This window comes from Kryptolebias marmoratus, linkage group LG11 (assembly GCF_001649575.2).
Source record: "Kryptolebias marmoratus isolate JLee-2015 linkage group LG11, ASM164957v2, whole genome shotgun sequence".
Lineage (NCBI taxonomy): Eukaryota > Metazoa > Chordata > Actinopteri > Cyprinodontiformes > Rivulidae > Kryptolebias > Kryptolebias marmoratus.
In genome coordinates, this window is record NC_051440.1 from 9,727,260 (window position 1) to 9,746,309 (window position 19,050).

At 41.9% G+C, this 19,050-nt stretch overlaps 1 protein-coding gene across 4 annotated transcripts in view; it reads left to right on the forward strand.

Moving 5' to 3' along the window:
• prickle1a (prickle homolog 1a) overlaps window positions 1-19,050 on the forward strand; it is a 24,457-nt gene that overhangs the window by 2,611 nt on the left and 2,796 nt on the right. For 2 of the 4 annotated variants that reach the window (XM_017406009.3, XM_017406007.3), the window contains 4 exons: window positions 14,601-14,798; window positions 16,762-16,875; window positions 18,103-18,240; window positions 18,801-19,004. In XM_017406009.3, coding sequence (XP_017261498.1) covers window positions 14,616-14,798; window positions 16,762-16,875; window positions 18,103-18,240; window positions 18,801-19,004 — 639 coding nt within the window. In that variant the 5' untranslated portion in view covers window positions 14,601-14,615. Of the gene's footprint in view, window positions 1-10,327; window positions 10,600-14,600; window positions 14,799-16,761; window positions 16,876-18,102; window positions 18,241-18,800; window positions 19,005-19,050 lie in introns of those variants that run through there. The other 2 variants (XM_017406010.3, XM_037978277.1) reach the window with 2 other exon arrangements.

The window sequence follows — 19,050 nt, forward strand, 5'->3', positions numbered from 1 at the left end:
GGCTGAGCTAAGGTTTTCAGTAATCTGTTGCAGGTGAGAATTCTGACAGAAAGCTAAATTATTGTACGGATTTACAAGCAGTGTTTCTGGAAGGACTCTGCGTTGCTCGAGAGCTCGTTCGCGCCTCGTTCCCAGAGCTCTGAGATGAATCAAAAGGCACCAGTAATAGAATCTAAAGACTCGTCCTTTTAAGGTTTGTTCGGAGAGACAAAGGGGCAGATGTAAAAATAGCTTGCGTTGTCATTGTTTTCAACGGACGTACAGTCGTGGGAAAAAGAAAGTCCACCCTCTTTCAGTTCTAGGGTCGTAAGTGTCAGGACAAAAGAAAAAAAAAACGATCTGAACTTTACTGGGGTCTAAAATTATTCAACTAAGCCCACCCCATGATTCAACAGCTTGTAGAACTTGAAGCAGTTGCTTTTTTGTCTGACTTTATCAGTCTCTCGCATGGCTGTGGGAACACTTTTGGCCCGCTCTTCTTTACAGTGTTGCTTCAGCTCGTTCAGGTTTGGAGACATTTGTTTCTGCACAGCTCTCTTCAAGTTCCGCTGCTTCATGTCAGTCAGGTTGAGGTCTGGACTTTGACCGGACCATCGCAGCACATTGATTCTGTTTATTTTGAACCATTCTGTTGTAGATGCGCTGCCTGTGTTTGGGATCATTGCTTGGTTCCATGACTCAGTTTTGGGCAAGCTGTAGCTGTCGGACAGATGGCCATAAATTTAACTCTGAAATGCTTTGGTCAACAGAGGACATCTTGGTCTTTGGCCTGCAAAGCAAGCCCAAGTCATCACGCTTCCACCACCATGCTTGACACTTGGTATGAGGTGTTTGTGCTGATATTTATTAGTGCTTGTTTTTTGCCAAACATGGCACTGTGCATTATGAGTTAACATCTCTACTTTGATCTCATCCATCCAAACAACGTTGTTCCAGAAGTCTTGTTGTTCATTTAGATGAAACTTTGGTAACTTAAATTGTGCTTCCATGTTTCTTTTTAGAAGAAAAAATACTTTTTTTCAGGTAGCTCTTTCAGTCAAGTCAAACTTGTTCGGTCTTTATCTAATTGCCCTCTCACGAGTTTGTAAAGTCTAGGTCGAAGCTCCAGAATTGTTTGCAATTTTTTTTGCACAGTCTGACCTTGGGGTGAGTTTTGCCGGGAGGTCCACTCCTGGGGAAAATTGGCGACTGTCCTAAATGTTTTCGACTTGTGAATAATCTCTCTGACTGCAGGGCGATGGACTTTAAATTCCCTGCAAACGAAGAAGAGGGTGGACTTTCTATTTCCCACGACTGTTCTGATCTTCGTCAACCAACTTGATGTTTACAAGTACTTACATACACTACTGTACATATAAAATTCTTTATGTATGAGCACCTCTTAATGCAGCTTTCATGACAGCGGAAACAAATCACAGATATCAAAACACTTTCAGACATAAACAACAAGGCATGACACAATGGGGCGTGTGTGTTTTTATCTTGACATGAACAGTGACAAAGTTTTTGCCCGTGTGTGTAGGAGAGTGTATATATATGCACTGATGGCAGACACCCAGCTGAGTATGAATGGGCAGAATGTGTATATGTTTGCCGCTGTTGATTTAAAAGCCCAGCACCAATGAAATGTACACAGAGGGCTGTTTGTGCAAAAGCCAGAATGAATCACCTCGCGTCTGTGTAAATCGCGCTGCAGGCCAAAAACCTGTGGCAGCCCTTTATCCCCACAGACGTGGTCCAGCTCACTGCAGCGGGGGCTAAAAGCGGCGCAGGACAGGGCCCGGTGTTGTGAGGAGCTGTCAGAGGAGGCCGCAGTCTTTAGCGGTTCTGGACAGCAGGGAGATGTGGCGTGGAGTCGAGTCGCCGCAGAGAAACACCAGAGGGCTGAGTCCGCCAACTGTAAATTGTTTGGGGTGGGTTGGCAGAGGGCTGGATGAAATACGGCTTGTTTGAACGCCGGTGGTCCGTGAGTTTGTAGTCGCCGTGCCTGGAGGGATGGACGGCTGCTTGGATGGTAAAACTTAGGGCACCGTTGCTGTTGCTGCTGCCTGTTGAGCAAATGCTAACTCTGCTATCGCCCGAAGATGACGGAAGAGCGATACTGTTTTTGCTTCTGTCTGTGTGTGCACGTGTGTGTGTGTGTGTGTGTCTGTGGGTTCGCGTGTTTGTACCGTTGGCAAAAAATCTCGTGAATCAGTGAACAGATATTAATGAAACTTTCAGAAAGCGATCATCAGGTTGACATCTACAAACGATTAGCTTTTGGAGTCAGGCCAATACAACATGGCGGCCACAGCCAACTGACCTTAGAAAACACAAAAATGACTCTAACTCAGCCAATTGTACAGGTACTGAGCTAAACCTTGGTGTGGTAGTAGCTGAGAGTTGCCTCGACCAGATACTTTGAGCACAATACATTGTGTGACATCTGTACTGTAACCTTTGGAGTCAACTTTGTTAGTTTGTTAGCAAAATATCTCATGAACCACTGGATGGATTTCAATGAAACTCTCAGAAAGTAATTGTCGCCTGTACGTCTACAGCTGATTAACTTTTGGAGTCAACCCAATTCAAGATGGGCGCCACAGCTAATTGACCTCAGCATGCACAACGACGGTTATAAGCCAGTGAATTTCATAGCTAATGAGCTAAAACTTGGTGTCGTAGTAGCTGATAGTCATTCACAATTTATACTCCAAGCACTAACTGATCATGCAAGATGTCACGTGAGACTGTGCATAATGTTATTTTCAAAGTTTGACCAAAATGGCTATAACGCTGCCATTTCTCCAACATAAGACGATCGTAGTTTAAAACTCATGAAAGGTGGCGAGTCATATGCATCCCTTCGAGAAATGCTAGGCCCTTAATGCTATTAGCAGCATCATGTGGAGGTGGGCTCTCTCCGAAGTTGAGGCGCACATTGGCTCCACATGCTAAGCATTATTCTAAAAGTAATTAAAAGTAGCTGCAGCGGCTTAGCGCCTCCAGGCACAGCTCTGTTTATTAGGAACTACAGGATGATGTTAGAGGAAAATGGGTTTGGCTCTCACATATACACACACACACACACATACTAGGGTTCAGTTGCCCCAGCAGATTTCTGGTAACCATGCAGCGTAATTGCGGGACCAACCATCAGACCACCGCAATGATGAAAGTCATCCTCAACGCACATGTTTTATTATCAGCACCATGTATAGGCATGATGCTCGGCTCTGGATGTATACTGCATAATAACCGTGGAGCAGGGCTGCAAAACCGCTTATTATCAACATGTCTGGCTTTGATAAAGGGGAATAACAGACATAAAGATATGTCAGCAACTTTAGCAATTGCCTTTGGAAAGTATATTTAACCAAACCTGACACTGGTAGAAGGGTATGTTTATTCCCCACCTTGCTGCATATGTGTGGGTTCATTTGTCTGTCTGTTAAGAAAAATATGTCATGAATGAGTGGACGGATTTTAATGAATGTACTTTTGTAGTCAACCTGATTCAAGATGGCTGCTACAACTTAATGACGGTAGCAAACACAAAAATGGCTATAAACTAGTCAATTTTACAGAGATTGAGTTTAAATTTGGTGTGTTTGTAGCCGAGAGTCACCTTCTTCACGTGCCTTTATTGCGAACAAATCCTCCAAGATCTTTGTTTAAAACTTTGGCATGAATGGCGGCAGGCGATAGTTTAATTTCTCTGTTCTCAACATCTACATAAATCCAACCAGACAACATCGTAAAGCCAGAAGCAAACAAATACTTATCTCAATATGGTTGATTAAAAAAACTTTCCTCAGTTCCTAGGAAAGTTAAAACTGTCCTAACCCTCAGCTAGAAATACACTAAACAGTCCCCAACTCCACTTCCTATGGCTCTGGACCCTCCTGTTTGCATTATGATCACACGGGTGGAGTCAGTGAGTGTGGCTGGTGTAGAAAAGGTCGGCCGGGGTTGTGAAGTTTTGGATGGACAACAAAAGCATTTCCTGAGATTTTGGAGAAAGGTTACAGTAACAGAATGTGGTTGGAAGTCTGCCAGTATACTCCTTTCCCACATTTCAATTTTTACCGTCAGTAATTAGGTTTAATAACAAACGTATGCACAGGCCTCACTCCCAAATAATTCCAGTGATTATTTTGTTTATATGTAGTAATTAGTAAAAAAAAGAAAATCCTGAAAAGGTTAATAAGAAGACAAACCAAAAACTGAAATACATCATGCCCAACTCATTCTCATGGCAAACTATTTAAAGAGGCCATTCTTCTTCTATTTGTTTTTACATGTCAGGGGATTGAAAAGTAATTCCTTAACGAGATACTTCCGCCAACAAACCACCAGATACCCTGTATGCTGCACTTGCTTTGCAATCAGAACAAAACACGTCAAGTATTTCATCTGTGGAAATATATTAATTTGGCTTCATGTTCTTGTCATCAGTCAGTAATAATGTCATTGTTTAAGATAAGTATTTGGCTTTCTTGTACCAATTTAATCTATATGTAAAAGAAAAAAAGGTTTTCGTATCTTATTTGAGAAAACTCAAGTTGCAGTACATGCTAAACCGTGTAATTCATGGGAATGGAGTCCAATCTAAAACCCTAGGGAGGTCTCTGTCAGGTTATCAGATATACAAAGCAGACATTGCTGCCTGGGATCCCTCAGTGAATGTGTGTGCATGTCTCTGTTGAGATCATGCATGTGGAGAATGGAAAAAAAAAAGAAAAAGTTGCACAACTGGCTGCCTTATCACTTGGATAGCAATCCCCTGGAGCGGAGCTTATTCTTAGAAGCCATGCGTGTAATATGCCTGTTTCTGTCAGCGTTGGTGTGTTATCTTTGGACCTGCTAATGCTGAGGTCATTAATGACAACAAATTGTTTTTAGCCATGGAATATGTTACGAGTTGATGATAAATTTTGCTTAGTTTGAATCAAAGATTGGTTGTTTCCATGAATTCTAAACTCTCTGCTTTTTTTCTATCCGTTTTCTTTTTTTTTTTTTTTTTTTCAAAGTTGCTGAAAACAAAGTGCTCTGAATAGGACACACACCTATAGACGCGCACATCTGTTGAGCCACTGCTCTTGTTTTCTTTGGGAGCCCAGCCCCTAACAGGAAGACGGTGCGAGCACAGCAAACAAGAGTCTGGCTCTTTGAACCGACCTCTCAGCGGGAGCTGCTGTCAGCTTGTTGTGGTCAAACAGACTCTTTCTGAGAGTCCACTGTGGACTTCAGTCTGCTGCTCTGAAACATACTGCCTGTCCTGAGGTGGCTTGTGTCAATATTAACTCTGTGCTATCCAGCAGCATCTCCCTACATTGTGATGTATGACTGTTTCGAACTCAGAATAAATAGGATTACAATGTACCAACAACTGAAGGAGACCAGATCTAGTAGTTCTGAAAGTGCAATGTTTTGTGAAGGATCAGCTGCTCCACACCATTGAGCTTTATTTGCCAGAGGTTTAAAATGCACCACATATTGTTGGACTGAACTGCAGGCAGGTTGATTTAGCACCCATGCCTTTAACTATCAGGCCATGCTGTTGTAATACATTTGGAATTATGAAACTTCCTTCCAGAGATGAGCAATACTTTCGCTGAAGATGCCATCGTCTGGAAGACAGAATAAGAATTTGCTGTTTAAGCATTTTTAGTCAACGTTCAGCTGGAGTCAAGCATCAAATCTGGGCAAGCTGCAAAAAACATTGAGCCACTGCATATTTCTTTAAAAAAAAACATTTCTCATTTTACCTTAAAATTAGATGTTTTGCCAAAAAGCAAAGGTCATCAATTTTTACTGTTTTTAGTTGCATAATTAAGGTAAAAAATAAGATAAATTGAGATGAATGCTAGTTTGTAGTTTTTTCCCTCAGTTTTGAGATTTAGTTTTAGTGAAAACTAAATAGTTAAAGGGGGAAATGAAAGAATCAAGTAAACAGAATTTGTGTTTTTGTTTATTTATTTTCTTGCTAAATCACCATTTGGGTCATATGAAACATACAGTTTGTATTTGTAAAAAGGGGAGGCTATTTTAAAGATCCATTCATTCTGGACAGTTAATTAAATTGTTATACACATTGTTGAACACCAAAGTATCAAACGCATCCATCAAGGCTACAGAGAACACAAAGAAAGACAAAAGTATGTAGGGTTTTGAAGCGTGTATGACCTGTCTTTTAAAAAAAAAAAAAAATTATGTAACAAGCAAGTGAAATTGATTATTCTTTGAGTTGAATATGTTTGGATGTTTTAATGTAAGTTACATGAGGAGTTGAAGGGGTCATTAACATCAGAGCGACAGGGAGCCTTACAGGGGAGATCGCTGGACTTCTCTGCTCTTTCTGCTGTTTTTACTGCCACCTTAATGATTTAAATTGTGTCCAATATAGGCAAGCTGGAAAGCAGCATCCCTGCTCGCAGCCGTCAGAGTTCCCTCTGTGCTGTGGCACCGGGGCATGTGTTTAATTAGAACGCACTAAAAAAGACTGTAAGAGAGCGTTTTCTTCAGGAATGTTAATCATTAGTGGGATCCTGACCGAGCAGCTCTTAGCTGTTTCGGAGTATTGTTGGATTCCACGGATTGCCTTTTGAAGTCACCCGGCTCAGGAAAACGCTTCCACATGTGGGAATCGTCGGCCTTTTCTTCCTCGGTCTCCTTGAACGCAATCGTCCACTTTAACAAACGATCTGCTGGCATAGCGCTCGCACCGGAGCGCTGCTTGTTTTGTTACGGCAGCCTCATTGACGGCTCAGTTGAGGTTCGGGTCTGCAAACACACAGGAAGTGGTTTTGCTGAGGAGCAGACTTGTTCGATCTTTGAGGACGTTTGAGGCAAAGAAGCCCAGATTAGTGAGGTGTCGGGCTGGTGCTGTATGTGAGTTAGTCTCGTTAAAAGTGTGAGGTCACCAACTCAAAATTTAGTCAGAGGAAATCAAACCTGGACGCCAATAGGGTGTTTTTTTTTCTTCAGTGGGAATGATTAAACCTTGCTGTGTATAGTTTGGAATTAGGTTTCCGGGAAACTTCACAGCTTTTATAATATTAAAACATTACTGTAGAAATTAAATGAAGATTTAAAAAAGAGAGTTAGTTAAGTTTGAGTTGTCAGTGCCTTTACGTCTGCGTACATCAGACCACACATGACAGAGTCCCCCACTCCCTTTGGCTGATCCAGTGCTTTTGTTAGCTCAAGTGTGTAGTGTAAGAGCAGCCCATTCATTCTGTGCCTGCTTTGTGGGTAGACAGCCACAGGCTTTTGTTAAGTTGTAATGTCCTCAAATAAAAGGGCTTCCTCCCTTTAACAACCCTAGGAGCTCTGTCGCTCCACTTCCCATTGTTCCCAATGAGGTTCGGCTTTCACAAGTAGGTGAGAGGGTGTCAAATCAAGGCTGAACCATGACCCATCATCATCATACGTCAATAAAATGTTTGGCTGACCAATTACACATTGGTGCACGTATGATAAAGTCAAGAAAAAGCAGCTTCTTCAGATGGAACTTTGATTAAAAATAGAAAATGGTATGGCGAGGTTGTTACTTCATAGAAAGCTGATGTTTGAGTTTCGTTAGATTATAATTGTTATATTTATTTTGCATTTTTATTTTCTATGTAAAACCAGAACCAAGAAAAATACACAGTTAAAGCATTGTTTTATTTAATTTGTTTAATTCAATGCTATCACATACAATAACCTAATAACAAAACCCAGACAAGGCTTATATTGTAAGCACTGGGCAAATAAGATTTTCAGCCATACAACAAATAAATACGTTTTTATATACATTTTTTTTCCTGTTCAGGCTCTGAAGAACTGCACTGACTATTTCCTTTTCATTTTGAATGCCTGATGTGAGAAACTCTTCTTAGATTTTAGCATTGCCCTCAGCTGCCTTCACCGTGTCAGAGGGAAACAGTTAAAAGGGGTTATGTGAGGGTTATAGGCCTAACAAGCCCACAGTCTGACCTGGGTTTGTCAGCGCCAATCAGGCTAAGTCAATATCAGTGCGCTGACTGCTCCACCGGTTGACCTTTTCTGACTTCTTTCAAGACGTAAAAGGGGATTGTTGTTACAGTAGGGTGATAGGCTTTTATTGGCCTTTATAGCCGGAGCTTTTGTTGGGCCTGTGTCCTGCTAATACCCGTTGGCAAGTCATTTAAACCTTGAGAATGCCTACTTTTTATAAGGCAGCTGACACACCAGTGAGAGTCGCTCTAAGCGATCTAAGCAGGTCATCAATGACTGGAAGTTGAAGACTGACCTTCCCTTTGGCCCCCTTCATTATCTCAGTTTAGAATATAGCTTTTAAAGAAAACTTAAAAATATATTCGTTTTGGGTCTTATTTATGCAAGTGTCCATAACATTACAGTACAAGCAAACTTTGAGATATAGCTTCAGCTAGATGCTTGTTTGTTTGGTTTTTTTGGACATGTTTGAACTTGAGTAGAATGCAGCCTTATCATTCGGTGTGGGTTTTGATGATGATCGTCCTCGTCTTGTTGTTGTCGAGGCATGCTGCTCGCGGAGCCCCCTCGCCGTTAGCATATAGGGCATATTTTCCCTCTGCTTTTACAGCAGCGAGAAGGTGCAGACCAGGTGTGAGATGCCGTTTACGTCGTTGCGACTATGACAGGGCAATGGGCCGTAAAGCCCGCAGGCCATGGATTTATGGGTCATCTGGTGCTCTCTAAGGTCAAAGGTCAGGGATGCATGACTTGTCTAACTTTATATTATTCAACTATCTGAGGTGAACCTTGAATCAGGGAGTCAGCTCCCTCTAACTACAGATTACAGAGGGGAATTTATTATAATTATTCTCGAACAGGTTCTTGTGAGTGTAAAGATAATTGGTGTCTTTAAAAAGATGTTCACACCTTAGATCACTGTCAGAGTCCCAATTTGTTTAAAAAGTGTTTATTTTAAATCACTTAACTAAGTGGAATGACAACATCTCTCTTTAGATATAAATGTGTCAAAATCTTTCAATAAAGCAATTGTTGAGATCAGTTCTTCTGTTTAGAGTTCTCCTATGAAGGGGATATCTACAACTATAAGCTTTAATTACTTTAAATTACCACCCATATTGTGTTTTTTTTAACACTTTAAGTCTTAAGTAGGAGTGAGAACGATGGAATAAATGCTTCTCAGTCATCCACTAGAAGGGTTTCTCTGTAGCTGATGTTCTCACAATGTTAAGCTGTATTCAGTTAAACGTATCAGCAATCAGCAATTAAATGAAAAAGATCAAATCTGAACTGAATATTTGATAGAAGTTTCCTAACTTTGAAAAGTTAGTAAAAACTGCACATAGGACTTCAAATTACAGCAAATCCTTTTTTAAAAAAGCAGCTCATAGAATCATGTCTCGACACCACATTCGTTAAATTAAACAGCTGCTAAAATGTTTATAAAAGAAAGAGGCTCTGTTTTGTAGATTTCTTGCTTCCTCGTAAAAAATGTTCTCTCGCTTTGTTTTACAGTCCAAAATGAGTTAACATTCTACAGCAAACCCTAACTAAGAAAGAAGGAACTTCCACATTTTTAAGACATAATTGTGTCCGCTGTAAACATGTTCCTTTTGGGCAAAAGTAACGCTTTAGCTCTGCAACCAACGAACCATTAAAGGTAGAATTTGCTCCAAACTGAGGCAACAGAAGAAAAAAAAAAAGATATACATGCTGACACTCCTGGAGAGGTGAAGGAGAGGCCGAGGTCAATGGCATCCCTCCCGGGGAGTTTGAGGGGACAGACTATCATTAACAGAAAGAAAGTCAGTGGCATGCATTTCTTTGTAATAAACTAATCTTCCTTTAAAGGTTGGCGCTGATAGCTGAGGTTGATTTAAGATACTGAAAATAGGATTTTTTTCTTGCAGTATAAAATATTTAATTCATTTCTTCATTAATCTTTGAGTCAGCAAGTTTGTTACTTGGTGACACTTTAGCACAAGAGCAAAGAAAGACAAACCACCGGATGAACCAAAACCTAGCAGTAACATTTACAGGGGGGGGGATAAGGAATGCCATGTGAAAGCAGTTGTTGATACAGAGCGGTTACTGCAGTAAAATGAGCCCTGCCATTACTGATGTGCTACTTTAAAGCCCCAGTCCCTTAGAGCTCTGCCGGTGGTTCTAATTTGCGAGCATGTGCTCGAGGGGAGGGTTCTCTAACGGAGGAGACGCCTCGCTATGCCGTGACTGGCTGCTCTGATGTCGAGGAGGCCGGGCTGAGGGTTAAGAAGGTCGTGGGGGTGGGGTGGGGGGGAAGAGGAGCGGAGGCTGAGAGAGACAAGGGTGGGATGACCATCTGGTTGGGGTTTTTCATGTACACGCACACGCGCACACCTCTCTCTCTCGCACACGCGCTTACCCCATTCACTCGGGCATCTCCCTGACTTCTCACAGACTTGGCTTTGATATGGGCTGTTCCTGTGCTGACAGCTCTGCTAGAGAAGGCTGGCTGATCCTGTGCGGGATGCAGAACTCAATGGATCTTGCATAGACATGGACCCAAGAGGCCAGGAAGGAATCTAGGACTGGATGCAGTTGTGATAAGATTATTTTTCCCTGCTCTCCTTCGTAAAGGTGGTCCACTTTGAGGTAAGAACACCTAGAAAACAATGGACGATGCAAACCGGTTCCTCAAAATAATCTGCTCTTAATGTAGTAACAAACTGCTAGTTTTGGTTTTATACTTCATCCTGGGTGCCAGTCACTTCATCCCTCCTGCATACCATTGTCTTTGTGATGGCAGTAAACATAAGTGGAGTAGGTGCTCTCACAAGTGTAAATCTTTGTAGAGGACATGACTCCCATCCATTTGGTTTTGGAAAAAATGCTTTTCTGGTCATGAAAGTAGGCCAGACTCTGTAATACCTCCATGCTCCAAGTATTGAGTTCCTCTCATTTGTCTGCAGCATTTTAAGGCTAAAACTGGTGGTTTTATGAGGCTGGGTCATTCTAGTTACGTTAAGGATATGATATCAGTAGAGACACAGGAAACTTTTGGTTCACACAGGGATGCAATTGTAACAGATCTGCTCCTGCCTGCAGCACATATGCTCTGTATTTTAGAACAAGATATAACAAATTATGTGCCAAGAGTTGACAGACTCGTTTTTTGTTTTGTTTTTATTTTTTTAACAGTTGTGTGTACAGGGAAACATAAATGTATTGCATATTTTTTCCATTTTGTTTGACTTTAAAAATAACTCCATTTGTTTAAGTTCACTCTCAGTTGGGCAGGAATACAGAAGAGAAATTCTTGGTTCTCTCTCTCTCTCCCTCTCTGGCTACAGTCTATCCTGCATCACTGAGCTAGCAGAGGCCAAGTTAAACATGCTAGGCCGGTCCAAACTGACAGAGAACACTGTGTTGGGTTGTGAGCATGTCCATCACTCACTTCCTAGAGGAATAGAGACAGTAATTCAGACCAGAGGTTACCTATTTTTCCTGTGCGCTTTCTCAAAGGTTGTAAATCCAAGGGTTTTTTTTTTTGCAGGCAACTCTGATTTAGGTGTTACTGAATCCTGCTTTTAAAATGTCCCCGTTGTTTGTATTTATTATTCATTTGCAGTATAAAGTCCTTCGAGAGTTTGTGTACCACTGAGCAATAAATAACTCAGCCACTGTAGTTAACACATGCTGTCGAGTCAGACAGCACAGCCAGGGACCGGTCTCTAAAGGGTCAGTAAGAAAGTGGCTATTTTGTTCTCTGATCAATCATGTTTGGACGCATTCATTCACCGAGCTGATGTCATGTAAAGAGCAGGAATATACGCTTCATTGTGCTTTTTTTTTTGTTTTTAGCAAAACACAAGCATTTTTTCAGTTGCTGTTTGCTGTCAGATCTATGTTGGCTGGAACTGTTCAAAGCAAGAATGTGTTAAAGGTTTCCATCCTACACCTAACCTGACTTGAACTTCCTCTTCTTTTGTGGACATTAACATTTTCATTCATGTTAGTCACCCTATTTAAGCGTCAGTGGGATTGCACCCACTGCCACCACCACCTCCCCTCTACTTCTCTGTGGGCAGATCAGACAGATATGCAGGCCTGCAGCTCCTAAAGCCATGTTAACAAGCACCTTTACAAAAGAGTGAGGGACTGTTAAACATTCGGGACTGCAGGGGTCTGGAAAGTGTGGGTGGAGGGCTGGAACGGGGGACAGAGGTTGAGGAAGGGAAGGGGGGGGGGTCGAAAAAAGCATTTTCCCCAAACCATAGATTCGTTGTTTTGAGGAAAACTCTAAGGCAGGACAAGCGATGAGTCAGTGAAAGCATGTTGATGTTAGCTGGTTCATTGCTCCTGTCATTCATGGAGTAAAGGAAGCATTCAGGGCAAAGTCAGGGGAAATGATTTGCTGGACATCTCAAAGAAAAATTTGCATTCCTGCAGATCTGATCAAATGAGAAGGGAGCTGAAAGCCTGGCTAAGGTTTAAGCCTGACATTCAGGTTTTGGACGTGTGCAATGTTTTCATCCAACATCTGAAAGCAAACATGACTGATTCAGTGCCTGATAAAATGTGAAGTTGTGAATCCTCTTGGATCCTGACGTCTCCCACATGAAACCCAATCCTGCTCCCAAACGAAACTACATTTTTGCAGGTTGTTTTGGTCTCATTTGCAAGACAGTAGATGCAACTAGAACAAGAAAGCATCTCATTTATGGCCCCGTGCCCTCGGCTGAAGGCAGGTTATCTCAGTTTGAGGGTTTTCGCTGTCGTGTATGGTGAGACAACAGGCCACACTTGATCAGGACAAGAACAAAAAAGGAAACATAAAGAAAACTAAGCACACTCTTGATTCAACAAGTCTCTATTGGATTCTTTTACAAAGGCGCCATTGTTGAGAACATCAGAGGGAGTTTAGTGGGACATGTCATGACCAAATCCTCCTGACCTGAAACAACACGAATGAATACACAACTAATGTTATCCATCACACTTAAACCTGCCTGGGTGAGCAGGCTGATCACAGGAACATGAGCTGTCATAAATAACCAGAAATTCCCTGGATCAGTTAACTTTTAGTAGCCTGGTTCCAAGTATTTATAAACCAGTTTGAACTACCTCTTGATGCAAAAAAGTATCCAGGCAAATATTCGATTTTTAGGCTTTTTTTTTTCGAAGGCTGCAATCTGTTTTTTTCAGCTGTCTCTCTTTCTGGCCCTCTGTGCCCTTACCAGCCATGGGGGGTGGAGGGTTTGGGGGAGGTGGCCAGGGCCAGGCTGCTGGATGCTGCCTGTGCTCTCGTTTGATCTCAGCTAGAGACCTCCGCCTGTGAGAAGCGACCACAACTGGACATACGTTCATCATCTCCATGTTTACTTGGTTCCTCAAAGCTTGCCTAGCAATTAATCATTTTTAACTCGAGCTAATAGAGATACCACCAGGGTTTGCTTTACAAATGTGCTAACGTCAACCAAATTTGCTTTTGTCACATTTGATTAGAAAGCTGCTGTATGACTGTTTTTTTTAAATACATTTACAGTATAAAACTCCTGTACCATATTTTTCTTGAGGATTAATGGGTTTTCAACATGTACTCTGGCTTTTGTTGATTTGAAATTGACTACAGAGAATGTCTTTGTGTTGGCTTTTTGATGGTCTGACAGTCAGTCCAAGATGCACCCTAATTCTTGTCCAGTGAATCGTGGGTATATGCTCCAGCCCTACCACCACCCAGAACAAAATGAGTGAATGAATGAATAAATGAAGAATCTGCATTTTTACTGTAGCCTGATTAATAATCAAAAATTCAGGAATAATGTGGCCTAAATGACTTTTTTGAGTTGACAAGTCTTAGATTCCTGAGTTGCCGTTAAACTATGCTTCTGTTCCTGCCTGTTGGTGCGTTGTCAGTATCAGTCAATCGCAACCCTCCCTTTCCCCATGACTTCACCTGTCTGACATGGATGTCTTTGTTTAACTGAAAGATAAGAAGAACGGTGAGACGCTCACTGCTGCAGCAGGTTGGAAAACAAACGGGCCAAAGAAAAAGGGGAGATGAATAGAGACAGAGCAGGTTTGTGGACATTCCCCATATGGCGGGCCTGTCTTCAAACCAGACCTGTGTTTACACAGACCTCAGGCTCAACTGATCAAGCCAGCATCCAGTCCCATGTGGTGGCCCCTCTTGGGACAGAGGGTGATGTAGCATCTCAGTTATGTGAACCTTAACTACACAAAATGACATGAAACTGCTTGTTAGTGCCACTATACTGAGACTGGGCATTACCTCATGAAGTTTGTTGGGAATTTCCTGATGGTTTCCTCATCCACAAAAGCCACATGATAAGATCACAAGTTAGGCTGCTGCCACAGTAAAAGTGAAAGGGTGTAGTTTACTTCATGAGTGTCTTTAAGTTGTAAGACTCATCAGCCAGAAGTGAGCCAAGAAAGGCTTGCTCAGATACCATAATGAGCTTTTTTTTGTGGGGGAGACTGTGAGCCTCATAAAAGAGGCAGTGATAGTGGTGAGTCAGTTGGTTAACATTCACTTGAAAAGACCTCACATGAGAGAAATAGATTAGATGTGGTAAAACAAGGGTTTTCTCGTCTTTTCTTTCTAATTCTCCCTTCTTTCCTTGCCTTTTTAGTAAAAAGAGAGCCTAATGAGCCTGATGAGCGCAGCAGGACCAGCGGTCTGCTTCAAGGGTCACCAACGGGACTTTATGATGGATCCGAAAATCAGCCAGCTGACCTCTGGCTTTCAGCGCAGCTCTACGTCTGATGATGACTCGGGCTGCGTGCTGGAGGAGTACGCCTGGGTGCCACCTGGCCTTCGTCCCGAGCAGGTAAAGAAGAATATTGCCAATAAGAAAAAAATCACTTTTGCCTGCTTGATTTGGACCCCATTAAGTAAAACCAACAGTAACTGTATTCATGTTTCACTGTGCTATCCGTTTCACCGCTTCACAAATCATTTCTTCCTTAAATCATCACGGAGAATGATGATCTATCCCCCTGACAGAGAGTAAAAACAGCCATGACCTGATTTTAACTCCCTTAAAGCCCATTTTCCTGGCCCAGATAAATGCGATTCAGCACACTTATGATGAACGCATCAAGCTTCTAGAAATTGACACCTATGGGATGAAAAACATATTTCAAGAAAACTTTTTTGGTGCTTTTATAAGACAGACTTGTCAGCCTGTAACAGACTGCCACATACTGGCAAGATGTGTGTACTTTTTCTTTACAAACTCTAGTATTACAAAGTCTGCTGTGATTAGTAGAAATCTGCTCGGACAAAGACCTAATGGGTCAAAGCTGCTGCTCCTGGCTGCCTTTTAACAAGAGCTGCTGGTTGCATCCACAGGGCAGCCAGCTTTATGTGGCACTTTTCTCCAAAGCTGCTGCATTTTTCCTCCTACTTTCCTTTCCTGCCATGTTCCCACTTGCTTCCAACCGCCTTCCATCCCGCTCAGCTTGTTAAACACCAACACATGGATGCAATGAGTGGGTGACGGGCAAGAGGACATGGGAATGCAGCAACAGAGAGACCAAAAGCTTTAACATGTATGGCCTTTTGTTTGGGGAAATGCAAAGGTCAACTGTAATGCCTTTACTGCAGCCAATTCTGTAAATGGGCCGTGCATTAGGGGTCATCATTACAGTGCAGAAACAGATTGGTTCCTGGGTGATAGCTGACTGTTCCTTTGCCCCTAAGGAGCTGGATGAGGGGTAATAGCAGTATAAAGATGTGCATAATTTATGGTGGTGGAGGTAAACGGCCCCCTTGCCCCCAGACGGCCAAAGCTGCAGGAAGTCTCACAACACACAAGACAGGCTCATCCAACCTCTTTATCTGGCTGAATGTAATTGCCCCTTCCTCATAAAGTTAGGATTTCAGTGGCCAGTCCCAAGGGTCAGGCTACTGTCAGAATGGGCTGCTTTGTCCAGGCCCTTTAGAGACAAACTTATAGCTGACAAATACATTTAATATGACCTGTTGACCAAGTTTGTGTAGTTTAGTGCAGATTCATGAGAAACTGATCAATTACTGTATGAGTGGTTTCTTTGGAATTCAACTTGCTGTGTGCTTAGTCAACAAAATCTGACTCCACAAAGTCAGTAGCCAGTACAGTACACAATATCAATATCGCAAAGGATTGAAATAAATCTCATACACAAACTGATTATCATTAATCTGTTTGTTCAGTCAGATGGACCCCAAAATTCCAGTAATGTCTAAATCGGCTTGGAGGCAGCAGATATGTACCTAGTCTACAAAGAATTTTGTCTGAAACTGGCAGCTAAAAATCAGTCATTTCATTAAATATTAAATTTTTGGAAAATCCATTGCTAAGTAATAACAAAATCTAGCCGATATCTTATACTCTTAATTTATCACACACTTCTCTGAGTTTTTAAGCTACGTAAAAGCCACAGGGGGATTGATTTGGCAGGGGTTGGCCTGTAAAAAAACAAACTAAAAGCACCTTGAAATGCCTTGCTGCTGAAATGTGCTATACAAAAAAATTTGATTGATTGATAGATAAAATGATCAAATTTGGTTCATTTTCAAACTAAGAAGCAAAAACTTTGTTATATTCCCACAAAGACCACATTCTGTTGTAATTTAATTCAGACTGAATAAGTTTTGCAAGATAAATTAAATCAAAAATATGGTAACTCTATGATTTAGATTTATCCTTCACTAGAAGAAAACAAAACTATATATGAACCCATGGTTGGGTTGATACAGAATTCCCAAGGTATGCTAACAAAAATGTCCACATGATTTGATTTTCTCAGATCCAGTTATATTTTTCCTGCCTGCCTGAGGATAAGATCCCTTATGTCAACAGTCCAGGAGAGAAGTTCAGAATCAAGCAGCTCCTCCACCAACTGCCACCGCATGATAATGAGGTGAGAATATTTTATGTGCAACTGTAAGACATCTGCACCCCAGCAGGTCTTCTTATGTACACTACAGCTGTGAGAATAGATCCACTCAGCGGCTTGTTTGAGTAGCTGCATCTCTTGCGGCTCAGTAATCCCACATGTTAAACTATCTCTGTGCCATCTCAGGTCTTGGCATCCGTGTTGACATCACACCTAATGGGATTTTTGTTCCACAGTCTTAAATCCATGTAGTGTGGGCACAATGTAGCTTTTGACTTGATGATTTTATGATGTTTGCCAGAAGCCCCCACCAGCAGGATTCCTGTCATAGCAGTGGTTTTTATGAGGACTGCTCAGCGGGAGAGTGGGATGCCGGTTGAAAGGGACTTTATGTGATGCCACCACCGCAGTGGCACCACACTTCGACTTGGCCGCCTCTCGTCCTTTGTCTCCCGTCCTCTTCACTTCACTCTGAGCCCAGGACATGTTTGCGTAAATGTCTGCTTTCCCTCTTGTTAAGGCTTTGGGAACCATCAAAAAAAAGGACACTTGTAAAAATGAGCTTCTCAGTCAGGGACTGTGGGTGGAGATCTGTTGTTGGGTTTAGGAAGGGGGCGAGCTGGGGTCAAGAGCTGCTTTTGTTCAGTCAAGCTGTGGTGTTCACTCTGCCCTCTGTCAGACCCTACGTTAATAACTTCTGTCACTTGCTAAAATTCCTGCAACACTGGTTTTCACTGAACTTAATTACCACTTAAATCACAGTGAATCACACATAAAATGATAGCTCAGATATTTTGAAGTGTGGTTCTCTGGAAAAGTTCTGAACAATTCCTGCCAGTAGTGCCTAAGCTGCACTGAAAGTGCTACAGCGAGCTGCTGCTGCTATTTGTCCTGTATTTGTCATGCATTAACAAATTGATGACGATGTAAAGTCATTTGGATGAACCACTATCAGTTTTCTTTTAACTGAATTGTTAAAAAGCCTTGGCCTTGATGTGGTGTTCAGACTAGTCACTAGCTCATCAGTCCAGTCAGACTCAAACTTTATTTTTCTAAACCGATTGTTCAAAAAGCTATGTACAACAAGTAAGATATTCATTGTAAACGCCCTTTCCACAGAGCCCGACTTCAAAACATCTGAACTCTTGCTTTAGGCAAATTGTATTTCTTAAAAATTAGACAATTTTAGGTGCAAGTGTGACTCTTAAACTGCCTAAATATCTACACATAGCCTGTCATCATCCTTCCCAGGTCCGGTATTGCCAGTCTCTCTCAGAGGAAGAGAAGAAAGAGCTACAAATGTTCAGTGTCCAGAGGAAGAAGGAGGCATTAGGCAGGGGCATCGTGAAACTGTTGCCGCGCAATCTTCTCAACAGCATTTGTGAATACGTAAGTTGTTTGCATTAACACCTAAAATGCTGCGTTGGAATCAAGAACCAAGTTCCCAGTCTTTTACAGTACACGTTTATGAATTACACTGACAAAAGAAAACATTGGTCTTTGTCCAGTTTGGTTTCAAACTGAACTAAAACCTAAAGGAAAAGCTGAAATAAAAGTCTCAAGTTCAAACATGTTATTTGAGAGAATATGATATACAGGATGACAAATTGCAGTCATGCCCAATAAAGCCCCTTTAACGTGCTTAATGGGCCAGATTAGCTCCAGAAACTATTGCATGTAGTATTTACTCTGATCAGTCAGCACCCATAAATAGATGTCAAAGCATACTTCAAATAATGTAGACCTCTATGTGATTGTCAACAAAAGCTTTGGCCGTTTGAGCAGCCTGTGGTAAGAAAAGATAGATGGTTTGATAGATTGTGTTTTAATGGAATGCATTTAATAAAAAGACATTCAGGGGTAAAAAAAATTGTTGCTTAGAGCTCCTGTGCAACATGCACTAATGTAGTAGGATGCTATAACAAACCAGTCATCTCTGTTGATCACAGTGTGGTGAAAGCATCAATGGCGGGGAGACGGCAGTGTTTGCCTCGAGAGCGAGTCCCGAGCAGTGCTGGCACCCAGCATGCTTTGCCTGCTCCACTTGCAGCGAACTGCTGGTGGATTTGATCTACTTCTACCACGACGGAAAAATCCACTGTGGAAGGCACCACGCCGAGCTACTCAAACCACGCTGCTCGGCCTGTGACGAGGTATGACCACAGAAGTGGAAAGAATACAGTGAAAACTGTAGAGCAC